The sequence below is a fragment of the Diabrotica virgifera genome, chromosome 6 (assembly GCF_917563875.1).
Source record: "Diabrotica virgifera virgifera chromosome 6, PGI_DIABVI_V3a".
NCBI classification, from domain to species: Eukaryota; Metazoa; Arthropoda; class Insecta; order Coleoptera; family Chrysomelidae; genus Diabrotica; species Diabrotica virgifera.
The window spans coordinates 255673249-255690255 of NC_065448.1; the positions used below are offsets into that span (position 1 = coordinate 255673249).

At 32.0% G+C, this 17007-nt stretch overlaps 1 protein-coding gene across 2 annotated transcripts in view; it reads left to right on the forward strand.

Annotated features, from left to right (window-relative positions):
* The window catches only part of LOC114331535 (elongation factor 1-gamma), a 38116-nt gene extending 21860 nt beyond the window's left edge, over positions 1-16256 (forward strand). For both annotated transcript variants that reach the window (XM_028281129.2, XM_028281130.2), the window contains 2 exons: positions 4380-4674; positions 15919-16256. In XM_028281129.2, the coding sequence (XP_028136930.1) occupies positions 4380-4674; positions 15919-16074 (451 nt within the window). In that variant the 3' untranslated portion in view covers positions 16075-16256. The remainder of the gene's footprint in view (positions 1-4379; positions 4675-15918) is intronic.
* The last annotated feature ends 751 nt before the right edge of the window (positions 16257-17007 follow it).

Genomic DNA, 17007 nt, shown 5'->3' on the forward strand with positions numbered 1-17007 from the left:
ACTCACATTTCTGTATTTATTCCTTTTAGAAGTTTCTGACATTACTGGACTTGTTATTGTACAACTAAGAAATTTTTTTTATACTTATAATCTTTCATGGATTCATTGTGGTTATAGTGTTGCTAGTTACTACTTTCTCAAAGGCAGATTTTACAAGACTATTGTAACATCTGTAACTCAGAAAGTTATATTAATGTTAGCATTTCCAATTCCTCTAGATTTTTTTATTTAGAGGGTATTTCAATGCTGGAACATTTTTATTTGAACTTTACATAAATTTACAAAGATTTTTTTATTTTATTTATTAAATAGACGGGATCACCCCATTACAGCATTATAATAACATTATATTTTTAATCTAATTTATCCTATAACTATACTTTAAAATACAATACTTAGAAATAATTCTAGAGTTTACTATAAATCATGGTTTTAAATTGATTTAAACTTAAAGGGATCTATATCACAGTGACTATTTAAAAACCTTAAGGCCCTATCAAATGGATTATTGCAGGCATAATTGGTAGCATGAAAGTTTATATGAAAAAGTTCAAAAGATCTTAGTCTATGCTGTTGTTGAATATTGGGACCGTGCAAGTTCGGAAAAGCGACACCTGGTTTCTTCGCTCTGCACTTTTATTCGCACTTTTAATTATATTGGCCAATCATATGGTCCTGGTTGCTGGATAATTGTCAAGGCCCTAGTCCAAAAAAATAATAAGAAGAAAAAATAAGATTCAGGTTATGTTATTAAAACGTAAACAATTGTACAGTTGAGTCCGTGAGTCTTTACCCGTGCGTCATCATTTAAAGCATACGAAATAGGTCGGAAATTTACTGAACGCAATGGCAAATGGATATTATTCCGATCACGGGTTATTATAAAATTTGACGTTATCAAATAAATAGAATGTCAAATTTAAGTTTTCCCTTAAAATTTTGGTGCATCATTACAGCTACATTTGAAGTAGCTTAATAAATTATTTTATTATCATTGATTAATAAATAAATAAACAATTTATAAAAAAATTCAATAACATATTTTCTTTTTGATATTTTATTCACTTTAACGTAACCTTAAACACAAGCATTCAACTGTGTCAACAATGAGGTTAGCTTTGTACGTCGTCAAAATTTGTCTTAAAATAACATAAACTTATCACAAAATTTCTAACTCCAATATAAAATTAGTTGTGAAAACAACTGTTTGTATACTATAAAAAACTTCGAAATGCAAAACTCGACAAAATAACATCAAAAAATTCAACAAACTGACAGCCACAAAAGTAAACAAACCAAAACGTCAGAAATTGTACTTAAAATATGTGAAGACATCCCCAATCGTCTTTCTTTGTACCTATCTCTATTCAATACACTGAGTCTTAATCGTTCATAAAAATAACATGTGTTTTTACTTAAATAACAGGCGGCAGCTGGTTTGTCATTAATTTCATGCGTGCAAGAGAATGATGCTAAATAAAAAGTATGTGTTTTATCTCACCAGGTATTAATTACGCACGGGTAAAGACTCGCGGACTCAACTGTATGTAGTAAATAAAATTAGTTATTAAAATGCAGTAATGCAAGCAAAATACAATTAATTACATTTACCTTTATATAATAATTGCATATCATATAAGGATGGCGGTTTTTGACAAAACAAAGGTTTTCGGTTATACCGGTTTTTTTTTGCTTACGGTTTAACCTGGCGGTTATAACCGGCCAAAGAAACCGGTTTTTGGAAAAACCGGTTTTCGGTTTTTTTAATCCAATAGTTTACAAAGTTACATTTACAATACACTTTAGTTTGCGATACTCCATTCGACTCGATATCAATATGATCAAAATTAGTACTATTTAAAGGACATGTATTACTTTTAACATGTTTGTATATTTGTAGAATAGGTACATCTTAACTCATTTAATAGTTCCTGTATGAGTGTATCGTTTTGAAAACGTAGCGAAATTCTTGGAGATTTGTATTCGTAATCAGTAATATTCGATATTCATGGTCAGAGCATTATTTTTGGTAATCGGAAAAAGTCATTCACCCACTTTAAATGTCAAGAGTTAAGTGTGAAAAATAGATGATGTTTGCGTCTATCAACCAGATCATTTCTTATGTAAATATTATGATTACAAATACCTTTTCAAGGAAATATTATCATAAAACTTAATACATAATTGTTTCTTGCTGATGTGAGATTGCACTGTCAGTTTGCTTATGTATTTTATAAAATAAAATAAAATTTTAATTATGGTTTTGTTTGGAATAATTACTTGAGAATAATAATTATGATTGGGATCCAAAATCATACCTAACCTAGTCCTAATCACCGTAAAAACCTAATACATAACCGGTTTTTACTTTAAAAAGAAAAACCGCGGGACAAAAAAACAACCGGTCAAACCGGTTATTGCGAAATAAAAAAACCGGATTTAGGTTTAAACCGGTAGGTTTTTCCCATCCCTAATACCATATCAATATTGTGGAGCAATATATAATTTTTCTTCTTCATTGACAGTAGATATGAAATATACGTCAATTTGACAATTTCAATTGACAATGAATTATTTAAGAAAGTTACAATATTTCTCCGCTATTCTCGCACGATCGTTTCTCGTATCGCCTCCAAGTACTTGCACACCGCGAATTGAAGCTTATTTTACTTAAAAGTTCCGGACATTGAATTAAATTATTTAATAATTTATAAATAAATACAGAATCAAACTTAATTCGTCTGTTATAAAGTGTTGTTAGATTTAATCTATCTAAAATTACTTTTTTGTCTATATTTGCAACTGGAATTCCCATTTTGTAACCGCAATACCTAAGAAACTTATTCTGAACTTTCTCAATAGAATTTATATACTGGTCATACATAGGAGACCAGACTAGCGTGTCATATTCTAGTTGAGAGCGTATAAGAGAACAATACACAACTTTCGTTACATCAATTGGGAACTCACTACAGTTTCTTAATGTAAATCCAAGAAGTTTAAGACCTTTCAATGTAATCTGTGAAATATGGTCATTGAAATTAATGTTTTCATTAAAAGTGATGCTCAGGTCTCTAACTTGATCTTTATATCTGAAGTTAACATTATTCATAAGACAGTTTGAGTCATATTGTTTATTCCACCTAAAAAAACTGATGTAATAGAATTTGTCGATATTTAATGTAAGATTATTCTGTATACAATATATGTATGTCAGCTACTATTTTATACATCTATATAACTTAAGTCATATGCAAAAAGTAAAACTGATGATTCAAGATTATCGGAAATATCATTTATAAAGAGATTAAATAGTGATGGTGAACAGTAGCCTCCTTGGGGGACACCTGATAAAACCTCAAATGATTCAGATAGGAAATTAAATAGTTTCACGCTTTGTTTTCGATCCTTTAAGAAACTTGATACTATCCTTTCTACGGACTCATTAGAAAATCCTAAATTTAGCAGTTTTGCAAGCAAAATGTCGAAATTGACTCTGTCGAAGGCCTTGGAGAAGTCAGTGTAGACTGAGTCTACTTGATATTCATCAAATTAGTCCAGAAAGGCTGTCTAATATTTGTTTGAAATCATATGCTCAGGTTCTTTAGCCAGGAGATTGTTGTTTCAGAATTACCTTGGTAAAGTTGATCCAAACCTTTTTTCAGTGCGTCATCAATTTACATGACATTTTAGTTAAATCTGACAGTTGTCAGAATATTTATATTTATAAACATCAGTATTTATATAAATATTTGCCAAAATATGATTATTTAAAATACATTACTTTAATGTAAAAATAAATAAATATAAAATCAAATTTCACTATATAATGTCCGAATATACCAATGACATATACTTGTCATTTTACCATATGATATTGTGAAATACTGTCACGATCGATTCCTTTTATGTCAAATTATCTTTATTGGCATCATTGATTAGTTATCTATTTAGAGTATTGTAATCGCCAACCAATTATACATCTATAAGTATAAGTCGTTTTAATATGCAAATACCCGTCAAGGAATACATTATTTTCTAAGTTCAATGTATAATAATCACAGAGTTACGTTTTTTTTGTGTCACTTCCAACTGTAATGCGTTAGAGAGAATTCGATAATCTGTGACGCACTGAAAAAAGGGTTTGGAATGATCTGTATTTTTTCTTTCTCATATCTGCTCTTTATTTCATATTAAGAGACCTATATTTAAACTTGCATTTTTTAATTGTTTTGAACTCAAAAAGTTTAATATCAATACTAGTATTTCCAATTCCTCTAGATTATTTTCCATTTAGAGAGTATTTCAATTCTTAAACATTTTAATTTGTACTTAACCGGCTAGACCCTTTGTTTTCATTTCATTGGTATTTGTTTTAGAACCTTTGTTATGGATGACTTTAAACGTGTCTATTCAAATGAAGAAGAGAGCAAATCAATTGCTTATTTCTGGGAAAAATTCGACCCTGAAAACTATTCAATCTGGTATGGTGAATACAAATACCCTGAAGAGCTCTCCAAAGTGTTCATGAGCTGTAACCTAATTACTGGCATGCAACAGAGACTAGATAAGATGAGAAAGCAGGCCTTTGCATCTGTATGCCTTTTTGGAGAAGACAACAACAGCACAATCTCCGGTATCTGGGTATGGAGAGGACAAGAATTAGCTTTTACCGTAAGTATTTCCATCAAATGTTCAATGTTGATCTGATTAAAAAGGTTCAAAAACTATTCTTGAGGTTTCTTTGTCAGAAAGTTTGGTATCTATCCATACATGATTTCATTGTTTTTACAGTTTCATTGTTTTACCTTTTTATTATACAGGGTGTCCAGAAACTCTACCGTCAAACGAATACTGGAGATTCCTCAGATAATTTTAAGACAATTTAACCAAATTCACCCAGTCCGAAAATGCTTCCTAAGGGAGCTAGAGCTCTTTGAAGATGGCGTCTTGTAATTAGTTTTTCTTAAATACCTCCAGAACGCTTCTAGTTAGAAAAACGAAAATTGGTGCACATATTTATCTTCCAGAGAACTCTTACGGATTGTAGTATTTCTAGAAATTATATTGTGGGCGGTATCGAGAAGTGCAGTCTACATTGATGAAGGGTTGTTTAAGTCGGCAAAAAACAAATGCCAGTTGATTTGAGAGAATTTAGCGTCGACTTAAAAACAATCGGTTGCCTGAATCAATTACAAACAAGCTTTACGGCGCAGAAAATTTGCTTGGTTTAAAAATAGACTATAGTGACATTACATTGTTTTCGGGTTTATAGGAATTGTTCCGTCTGTAAACTTAGGTTACTCGTTTATCAGTGATTGAATAAACCACTCCTCACCACCACTGTCACTGTTTATAAACCCTGAAATCAATGTACCATTATAAAACCCCACCTTCGAAACTCTTACTCCTTAATATTTTTATTGTATGATTTTTTGCATCTGCATCTGAATAGGTGCTAAAGCAAGGTTCAACATAGGGGAGCCAATAGAGTTTTGCTTAAGGAAAAAATCAAACAAGATAGAACTTTTTGTAATTTCATTAAGAAATGTTTAATAAACGACATATCAAAAAGTTCTACTCCAGAAGTGGGTGCTTTATTTTTTATTAAACAAATGAACTGCGAAATTAGTTGTTTTTAAATACATACGAAAATATAAATCTTAGAAAAAATGGACTTGATTGACCATTGGAAAATTCAAAAAAATTTACAGAAAAACCTTAGTCAAGTCAAATCAAATTTATTCATCACATGCGACATTGTACAAAGTACATGTATGAGACAAGTCAAAGTTACAGACATACAAAAGTATATAAATTAATAAATACGACAAAACATACTTAAAAGTTATTTTTAGAATATGGCTCTAGCTCACAAATGTATTGATGTACACACCTCCGAAAGTTTGGCTGATGTAAATTCATTCGTATATCTATTGGCAATTTGTTAAAGAAACTTATGGCTGCATAATGTGTGCTACCGTCCAACAAAACAGAACGATGTTGTGGAAGCATAAAGTGATTGTCTCTGAATCTTGTTGAATAAACATGGTTAAATTGAAATTTATTGAATTCATAAATTTTGCAATGTAAATACATTATACACGAAAATATATACAGACCAGGAATTGTAAGAATATTGTTTTGTCTAAAGATGCCTCTACAAGAATCTCTAAATTTCATTTTATACATTACCCTAATAGCTCTTTTCTGAAGTACGAATATCTGCTCTAATTCAGAGGTACAACCCCAGACTTCAATGCCATATTTGGCTATTGAGTAAAAATGGGCAAAGTATACTGTTTTTAATATTGATGTATTAAAGAGACCCCCAGCAACTTCGTGCAGTCTGTTTTATCTATTGCTGCTTGTATAGTGGCTTGATGGTTTAATAAATTATTTGACGTGAAAATCATATACTTTGATTTCTCTTCATTTAAAACTAGTCTGTTGGATAAGAAATAACTGTTGATGGTGAATAGTATCTGTGTAGTTTTATTTTGCAAATTTTGATCGGATGTTGCTGTGACTAGAATGTTGGTATCATCCGCATAACTGATTATGTTAACTCCACTCAGTGAATTAGTTACCAAAGCTATATCATTAATATGAGTAATAGGAGTTTTTTGGAGGTTAAGTACAAGTAAACATTACAAAAATGAGCTCTACAGAAAAATTTTGTTTTTTCTGCAAAAAAAAGGTAGTTCATGCTGTAATGTGCAGTATTTGTAAGGGAAATTATTTTCACGAGAGTTGTGCAGAAAAATCTGGAGCAATGAAAGGAAATACAATCAAATGTGGTCAATGTGCAAAAAGTGAGGTTAAGTCGGATGAAGTCGATTTTTCTTCAAACAAATCAAAGGAAATCTCAGAGTTTCAAAAGTTATTTCAGAAAATGGAAGAATCTATGGAATTCCTGAGCAGCAAATTTGATACTCTTACAGTGGAAAATCAAAATGCATTACGGGAATTGCGAGATATGAAAAGAGAAAATATCCAATTAAAAACCAAAGTTAGCCAGCTGGAAAAAAGAATCTGTGAACTAGAAATCAAAGAATTTTCCTGTAACCTAGAGATTCACGGAACTCAAATCAAAAATGAAGATCCCAAAGAAGTTCTAATGGAAATTGCTAATGATCTTTTATCATGTAATTTTAATAGTCAAGATGTGTCAGACTGCTTCAAACAAGAAACCAAAAATGGAGCAATAATTGTTGCAAAGATGAGATCACGTGATATAAAAACCAAGTTTATCAAAGCACGAAAAAATCGTAAAATGGAATCTAATATGCTGAGTTGCAACAAAAACAAAGAGAATACTTCAAAGATCTATATAAACGAGCAGCTCACCTTTACAAACAGAAACTTGTTTAACATTGCATACAAATTAAAAAAGGAAAGGAAATACAAATACTGTTGGACAAAAAATGGTAGGGTATATGTAAAAAAATCTGATGATTCTGAGCCAATTTACATTCACAATGAGGATATTATCAAAACTCTTTAATATTATTTGTGTGAACATTATAGTAAAATGGAAAATACGTTAGTAAAATGGATAATGATTGTAAATTGCAAATAAAATTTAAACTGGATAAAGTACAGTGTGATAATAGTACTGAGTTTAACATACTCTACCTGAATGCTCAGTCTTTGAGAAATAAGATATTGAACTTTGAAACGTTAGTTGTTAAGTTAAATATGCCAGATTTAATTGTAGTGGCCGAACATTGGCTGAGAGTGGGTGAAGAAACATATTTTAATGTGAATGGTTATAGTTCAGTTTTTGTTTGTAGGGATAAAGAAGGTGGTGGTGTAGGGTTATTTGTTAAAAGCTGTTACGAGTACTCAGAAGTCTACAGATATAATAAAAAGTGTTCAATGTTATTTTTACAGATCGATAGAAGTATTATAGTGGGTGGAGTATATCGACCTCAAGATTTCTACTGCAATGAACTTTTTGATGCACTGGATACAGCACTAAACATATTTGTGAATAAAAAAATTCCAGTTTGGATACTAGGTGACTTTAACATAGACCTTATTCAAGAGAGTATCCCACAAAAATTAGTTTGTCAAACAATTGTGTCCAACGGTTTTAGTATATTAAATAAAACTAACCCTACCAGAATCACCAATCATTCGGCTACATGTATTGATTATGTGATGACAAACACTTTAAACTTTGATGCAACGTTATATATAGTAGATGAAGGTTTCGGTGATCATCAACTGCAGCTATTAAAGGTAAAAAACACATCATTTATAACCACTGACAAGTACTATACAGTAACAACTTTAAACAAACTGAAATTCAAAAATGAAATATACAGCTTGCAAAATCAGATTTGGAATGAACCTGATTCTTTATGTGATGAAATATTACGTGTTTATTTAAATAATCTTAATACAAAAACAATTAAAAATCGATTTCGACAAAAAAGTGCACCATGGTTTAATGTCACATTACATAACCTTGTTTTAAAAAGAGATTTTCATTATAGAAGGCATAGACAATTCCCTAATAGTAAGTTCTTACAAGATGTTTATAAGTCCGTGCAAAATGAACTACTGAAAGCAGTAGGCAAAGCAAAAAAAGACTATTTCACGAATAAATTATCCGATGCACAAGGCAATAGTAAAAAATTATGGGCAACTATCAATCACCTTATTCATAATGCCGAAAATACAAAAAAAAACAATAACAATACATGAACTACACTATCAGAACTCGATATATAATAAATCTGAGGAGCTATCAAACCAATTAAACAAATATTTTTCACAAGTAGGAAAATCTCTGTCAAAAAACATAACACCTTCAACAAGCACTCCAATAAATGTATCACCAAAAGAATATATATTTGAATGGCAACAAGTCTTAGAAATTAATGTTCAAGAGGTTGTAAGAAAACTAAAAAAAGGCAAATCTCCTGGCTGGGATGGCTTTGGTGTTGATATTATCAGGGAGTTTGAAGAGGAGCTTCTACCGATTATAACTAAATTAGTTAACCTTTCTCTTGTCACTGGAACAATCCCGAGCTCTATGAAAATGGCAATAGTGATACCACTTTATAAGGGAGGAGACTCAAAACAGCCAGGAAGTTATCGGCCAATATCTCTCTTAACAGCTATGTCAAAGATATTAGAATCATGTGTAAATCTTCAAATCGTAAACTTCTTGAATACAACTGGTGCCTGGTTTAATCGACAATATGGTTTCAGACATAATTCCAGCACAGTGTCAGCAGCTACCGATTTGATTACAGATATATATAGTAACTTAGACAAAGGATTAAGCTGTGTATTTGTATCACTAGATTTACAAAAAGCTTTTGATACAGTTAACCATGAGTTACTTATCTCAGTGCTTGAACAATATGGTATAACTGGTATGTCCTTAGTATGGCTCAGGGATTATTTGACTGGCAGAATACAAAAAGTGCTCTGTAATAATGTACTTAGTACAGCAGAAGACATCACATGTGGAGTTCCTCAAGGGTCTATATTGGGACCAACATTGTTCCTTATTTATATAAACTCCATCTCCAATCTGCCTTTAAAATCAACGCTATTTTTATATGCTGATGATACGGGACTCTTGTATGCTGACAAAGATCCCAAAAAGCTAGAATATGTTGTAGAAAAAGATCTGACAGATATAGATGACTGGCTCAGATACCACAAGCTCTCACTCAATATGAATAAATGTAGTTACACAATAATTTCAAATATTGAAGAACACAGAGAGCTACAGTTAAATTTTGGAAAATTCAAATTCGTTAAAAAAAATGTTACCAAATACCTTGGCTTACACATAGATAATCGACTAACATGGGAACAGCATATATTGAACACGTGTCAAAAAATAGCTCCAGCAGTGGGTATGCTTGGAAGAATTGCTAAATTTATAAGTATCCCACAGCGTAAAATGATCTATCACTCTTTAATAAATTCACATTTGTCATATCTAACTATTGTTTGGGGTAATACAAATCAAAAACAGCTACATCCTCTCATGGTGTTACAGAACAAGGCTGTGAAATATATATTTCAACTGTCAAGACTTCATCCAACTGACGACCTGTACTATCAGAGAGGAATTCTAAACATTGAGTCGCTATACATTTTACAAGTTTGTATATTCATTCATCAAATTAAGCTTTCTCAAACACTTACAAATATTACTCTTAGACGTATAGAAGATGTGCATGACCATAATACCAGACAGGGAGGTAGTTTTCAAACCGTAAGAATGCGAACTACTGGTGCACAAAGAAGTATATACTCAAGTGGTCTGATTTTGTATAATAAGTTACCCACAAAGATCAAAGACTGCAGGCTAGAAAGATTTAAAACTGAATTAAAAGAGTTACTTCTTACTAACTACTACAACAGATAGCTTTAATTGAATATAATTCTATAACAATTTAATAATAAATAATAATTTAATCATTTACTTTAATACAATTTCTTTAATGAATCTATATAGGAAAACTTAACCTTCAGTGTAAAGTAGTCTAAAAAGTTTTATGTTATGTAATCTGTTACCATTATATTTATGTTTATTATGTTACCACAAAACCAGCATAGCTACGGCTCTTGGTTTTTTAATGTATTTTTTTTTGTATATTGTTATTACGTATTTTAATAAATGGAATAAAAAAAAAAAAAAATATATATATACTATAAAAAGTAGAGGACCCAATACACTACCCTGAGGGACACCATAATGAATATCCAATGTGTTTGATTCGTTTACAAGTCCATTAGATGTTATCTTTACTTTTTGTCTTCTATTTTCTAGGTAGGAAGTAAACCATTTTAGAACTACACCACGAATACCAATCCCCTCAAGTTTTGTTAGCAACAAATTATGATCCAAAGTATCAAAAGCCTTGGACATATCGAGAAATAAACCATATGCCTTCTCTCGTCTGTCCAAAGCATCCAACACTAAGCTGACGAAATTTGCAAGAGCTGTAGTTGTAGACTTAGAAGATGTAAAACCATGTTGAAAATTATGCAAGACACTATGCTTTTTTAGGAATGCGTTTATTCTAGTATAAACCAGAGTTTCAATTATCTTTGAAAACACAGATAAGAGACTTATGGGACGGTAGTTGTTAAGGTCATCTTTATCACCACTTTTGAATAAAGGGATTACAACAGATAGTTTAAACATACTAGGAAATATTCCTTGTTGAAAAGAGGCATTACAAATATCCGTCAGTGGATCTGCGAGAGCGTGAATGCATTGTTTTAATAACTTAGGGGAAATCTGATCAAAACCACAACTGTGTTTGGATTTAAAACTTCCGACTAAACATAGAACAACTATTACGGTTTTTTGATGCTGATGTAAACCCACCTATTTTAGTAGGATCCAAAGCGGCAAGTAGCTTTTTAGCCATTTCAACAAAATGGTGGTTAAATTTGTCTGCTAAATTATTATTATTATCACTAGGTACTTTTGAGTTGTTTTGTTTCCCGACTGTTAAGTTTACTAAATGAAAAATACATTTCATTTTATTTGATGATTCGTTTAACTGTCTCATGAAGTGACTACTTTTTGCTGCTTTTAATTTAATTGAATATTTTGTCTTTGCTAAATGAAGGACTGGCCTAAGATTACTATTTTGCTGACAGGTCGTTTCTAAAAGTTTTAGCTGATCCCTTAAATCATAGGTTCTCAAACTTATTTTGTCTGCCGCCCACATCGAAAATTAATTATTTTCTAGCGCCCCCAATTTTTTTTTACTTTACTACATCTTAAGAATCACAATCGCAGTCATTATTTTAATAATTAAATTATGCGTGTCATGTGAAAATAAGACTTTCTGATGAGAGTAATTTAAAACACCATTTTGTAATATTAGAAAAACTTTTATGCATGTTATTAAAACAAACATTTCAATTTGAATTTTAAAACTAATCTAATGTGAAGGATGAATCTGATGATTTTTAACAAGTTTGTTAATATCAGGCTCGAATTTACTCAAAAACAGCCGTAAGTCACCGCGTTTGGTAATCTGCAATCGATTTCTCTTTTTAGTTAGCAACGTTGTCACAGCACTAAATCCACGTTCACACAAATACGATGATGGGAATGCTATCAAAAATAGTTGAACGATGGACCACAATCCAGGGTACAATTGCGGGATTAGCCTTTGTAGCCAAAATTCTTGGTATCCATTTTTGAATTTTATTTTTATTTCCTCGTTCGTTGTCAGTTCTATGAGTTCTTCTTCCAGCTGGGGTGATCCTGCTGTGTTGACATTTGAAAAAGGATCCAACACCCAGTCCGGTATTTCCAAGTTTAAAATGTCCTGGAATCGTTCTGTGAAATTCCTGTGGAGGTTCTCCAAATGTTGGCAGTAAACAAGCAAGTCGTTGTTGTTGAAGGATACTGCTGACAAATTAGGGAAATTGTGAAACTCACGTCTGCCGATATTATTCTTGTATAAGAGCAGTTTAGCTACAAAAGCAGCAATGACATTTTTTGTTTTAATCAAATTCGAGTCGTCACCTTGAAGTTGGAGATTGACATCATTAAATAATTTATATAGGTCTGTCAAGTACGCAATATCATTCTTTGAAGTGATGAGGTTGTCGTGCAATTCTTTGTATTTGTTTTCCAAGAACTCTATCACAGACTCAAACATATTGTAAAATCGAGTCAGACAGTTACCTCTTGATAACCAACGTACTTCTGTGTGAAATAGCAATCGGTTGAAATCTTCATCATTAGCAACACAAAGCTGATTAAATAATCGGTCATTTAAAGAGCTGTTTCGGATTTTATTGACTGCTGTGATGATATATTGCAGTGATTGAGAGAGACGCTCACTCAAATTTCTCGCAACCAAATGTTGTCTATGAACGACGCAATGTACAGCGAGCACATCTGGAATTTTATTTTTTAAGTACGCTATGAAGCCTTTGTGACGTCCTGTCATAGCCGGAGCGCCATCCGTAGCAGCTGATATAATATTCTTCAGTGGAATTTCTTTCTCATCACAAAATTTTTCCAGTGTATTAAATATGGTCTCTCCTTTTGTATCGGTCTCTAAATTTCTGGCAAATAATAGTTCTTGACATATTTTATCATTTTTAATAAACCTCACGTATGACAGCAACAATGCTTCACCAGTTGGTAAAGTGGACTCATCTAACTGAATTGAGAATTTAGAAGTCTTCAGATGATTGCACAACGACTCTTCAATGTTTTCAGCCATCTCATCAATTCGTCTTTGCAAGGAACTATTGCTCAAAGGAATTTTTCGGATAATATCTGCCGCTGGTTTATGGAGCACAGTAGTTATTACTTCTTTTATTGCCGGTAAAATTAAATCCTCTCCAATAGTGTGAGGTTTACCTGTTCGAGCAATTAGCAAGGAGATATTGTAGGAAGCTCGGAGTCCGTCCTCGTCTAGCTTAGAAGCCGCTGAATAAAGTTTTGACACAGTTGGCTGAGCTGCGTGCTTCTTTTCCAAGTCTTGAAAATAAGTCACATTTTTGTCTTTTTTATCTGAATGCATTTTATTCAAATGATCTTGCAACCTTGAGGGTTTCATCGCTTCATTCGAAAATGTTTTTTGACAAAGAAGGCACATAGGCGAAGATGGATTTGTAGGATTTTCAATAAATCCATATTTTATATATTCCGCGCTGTACTGCCGTTTCTTCTTTTTTGCTTCCGACATAATTTTGTCTTCAAAAATGCCGAAGTAAAGAATCGAGTATTAAAAACTTGCTAATGACACCACTCACAGTATTCTTACTGAGCAAATTAGGCACTGTACGTACAGCACTTTATCTCGTCACTAAATTCACTTGTTTTCGTAATAACGCGATGCTCCTTGACGTCTGAGACGTTCGGTCCCTAGTAGAGCAGATTGTCGAATGACATGACTGGATGGCGTGCGCTTTTGTATGAGGCAGCGGGCGGGCCTCGCCTCGGCCTCGGCAGCGGGCGGGGAATCGATAAAAAGCGGTATTATAACCAGTAGGTAGGTTTTCCTCTCAGAGAGCTAGAGTATTATTATATTTTCTAGAAAAAGCAGTTTTGATATTTTTGAGTATTCTTTAAAGATAATTTTTGTAATAGAATTGTGTTGTTTTTTTTTGATATTTTAATAAACTGATTAATTATTGTGGTAAAAAATTAAATTATCCATTGCCCCTGTAAACCGCTTCAACGCCCCCCAATCTTCTCTGTGCCCTTTACCGCCCCCCTAGAGGCCTCCAGCGCCCACAAGGGGGCGTTATCGCCCACTTTGAGAACCACTGCCTTAAATTGTACAGTTCCTGCGTAAACCAATTCGAACGTATACATTTTTTAGGTTTACATTTAAGTAGTGGAAAATGGGACCGAAAGTAATTTTGGATAGTATTTAAAAAAGCTAATGATTTATCCTCAGCAGAAATTGTATTAAATACCTCTGAGAAATTTGTTGACTCAAGGGTTTGAACAAAACGATTTATGTTCCTTTCACTATATGAACGGATGAATATATAGGCATCATTGTCTGTGTTAATGCTACATTGGAACAATTGCGCACGATGATCAGAGATAAAACCTTCCACAACCATTGTTTTTTGTTGGTGATTTATGTTTGTAGCAATATAATCAATTTGAGTTTTACTAGTTGCAGTTACTCTTGTATAATCATTCAGAGTTACGGTTAAGCCATAAGAATCTAAGACATTTACCAAGTTCTGCTTACTTAGTGAATTTGATTTGAAATCTATATTAAAGTCACCTGTTAATATTATAGCCTTACCTTCGGAGACTAGTACATCAAGTATTAGATCCAGTTTTGACATAAAAACATCAATAGAGCCACGTTCAGGCAGATAAATACACAACACAACACTGTAAAAACAGCATTTTATGGATATAGCTGTAAAAATTTTGTTAGCTAATAAAATGACAATATAAAACCGTATAAACCTTCCCTGAACTTCCACAAATAATTCAACATCAAAATTAGCTAAATCGGTAGAGCCATTCTCGAGTTTTAGCGAGACTAACGCACAGCAATTGATTTATATATATAAGGTGTGACAGATTGTAAATATACTGGGAGTTACTGGAGATATCATAGGCTTATGAAGGACAAGATTTTATCCAGAAATGCAAAACTGAAAATATACAGAGTTGCAATCAGACCAGTAGTTATGTATGCAGCCGAGACAATGTGCCTCACGGATGAAGAAAAATTGAGAATATTCGAAAGGAAAATCCTCAGACTGATTATGGGCCTGATAGGAATGAACATGGGAGAAATGAGAAGAAGAATGAACCATGAACTAAGAGACATAATGAAGGGAGAAGACATGATTACCAGATGGAAACCAGAAACTGAAAGACCAAGGGGAAGACCCAGAGAGAGAGAGAGATGGGAGGAGGACCAGGTCATGAGAGATATCAAAATTCTTGAAATGAGAAACTGGAGGGAACTCTGCACATATCGAAATGAGTGGAAGAAAATTGTAATTGTAACGAAAGCCAAGTCATACAACAAACTTTGACAACACACAAGTGGAATGCGGAGTAATTCACCTGATGATGAATGCCATATTCGGATTTAGTATAATTAAAAACAAAATAGAAACATATTTGATCAAAGTAAAATGATGAATATTCAACTATATTTTTAAAATTAATTATACAAAACAATAATTGTTATTGTTTAAACAATTAATAAACAAACAATTAGCGGCTAAATCTGTGAGTAGAACTTTACTTTAGTATTTTGATAAAAACTAACAAAAAAAGTTTTAGAAAAATATAAGCTTGTTTGAATTTTTCCGAAACAATGCATGTTTTCATTCTATATTGACTCGCCTAATTATTTTATTAAAATCTTTTAGAGTTAAAAGAAACTGTCCAGACTATTTTTTATGTTACAGTTAAGTCCCGACTGGCAAATAGATTATGAATCCTATGAATGGAAGAAGTTAGATGCCAAATCAGAAGAAACAAAGAAATTAGTAGAGCAATACTTCTCATGGACAGGTACTGACAAACAAGGTAGAAAATTCAATCAAGGAAAAATCTTTAAATGATCTACATCTATTTAATAAATCTTACAAAATGCTGTACTGATCATGTGAAGCAAGAGAAATAAATCCCAATGTTTTGTTAATAATATTTTTTTATTAATATGTAATTGTTTTGATCGAAGCTTATTCTTTGGGCTTTACTCCCTGAGTTTATAAGACACTTAAATAAATTTAATAACAATTTGTTCTTGACTTCAATATTACATTCCCACAACACGAACTGGTATACTCCTTCTCAAAGGCATCTTTCAGTACGTCACAGTTTTTCGATTTCTTTCTAACGCATTAAATTGTATGTGACAGAAAAAAGGCACGTCGGTGATTACATTTCGTCGGTGACATTTTTATAACATTTATTCTAGTTATTCTAGTTGTCGATAGATGGCGCCATAATAAAAAAATAATTTTTTTTAATTAGATAATAATATTACAAATATAATCTGTATAATTTATAAGACTATACAAATCAAAGAAAATACCATTTTATAAATGCAAGAAACACATTTGATTTGTTTTTATTTAAAATTGAAAATAAAATGTGACAACTGTCAGATTTAACTAAAATGTCATGTTAGAATAAATGTCATAAATGTGTATTATCACGGACTTACCCTTTTTCCTATCATTTGTTACGCACTGAAAAATGATCATGAAAAGGACAATAGTTGTAGTGATTACGACTCTAAATCGAGTTCATTTGCCGGCCATCCTAATACTTTTTCGTTCAATCTATTTCGAATATAAAAAAATCTAGTGTATTATTAGTGTAAAAAGTTGGAAGTTACAGAAAAAAGGTACGTCCGTGATTAAAGTCATTAATAACATTTATTTTAGTTGTTTATAGATGGCGCTAAATCGAACAAAAAATGATTTATGTATTATGTATACGACTATAATCTGTACAATTTATAAGACTATACAAATCAGAGAACATAC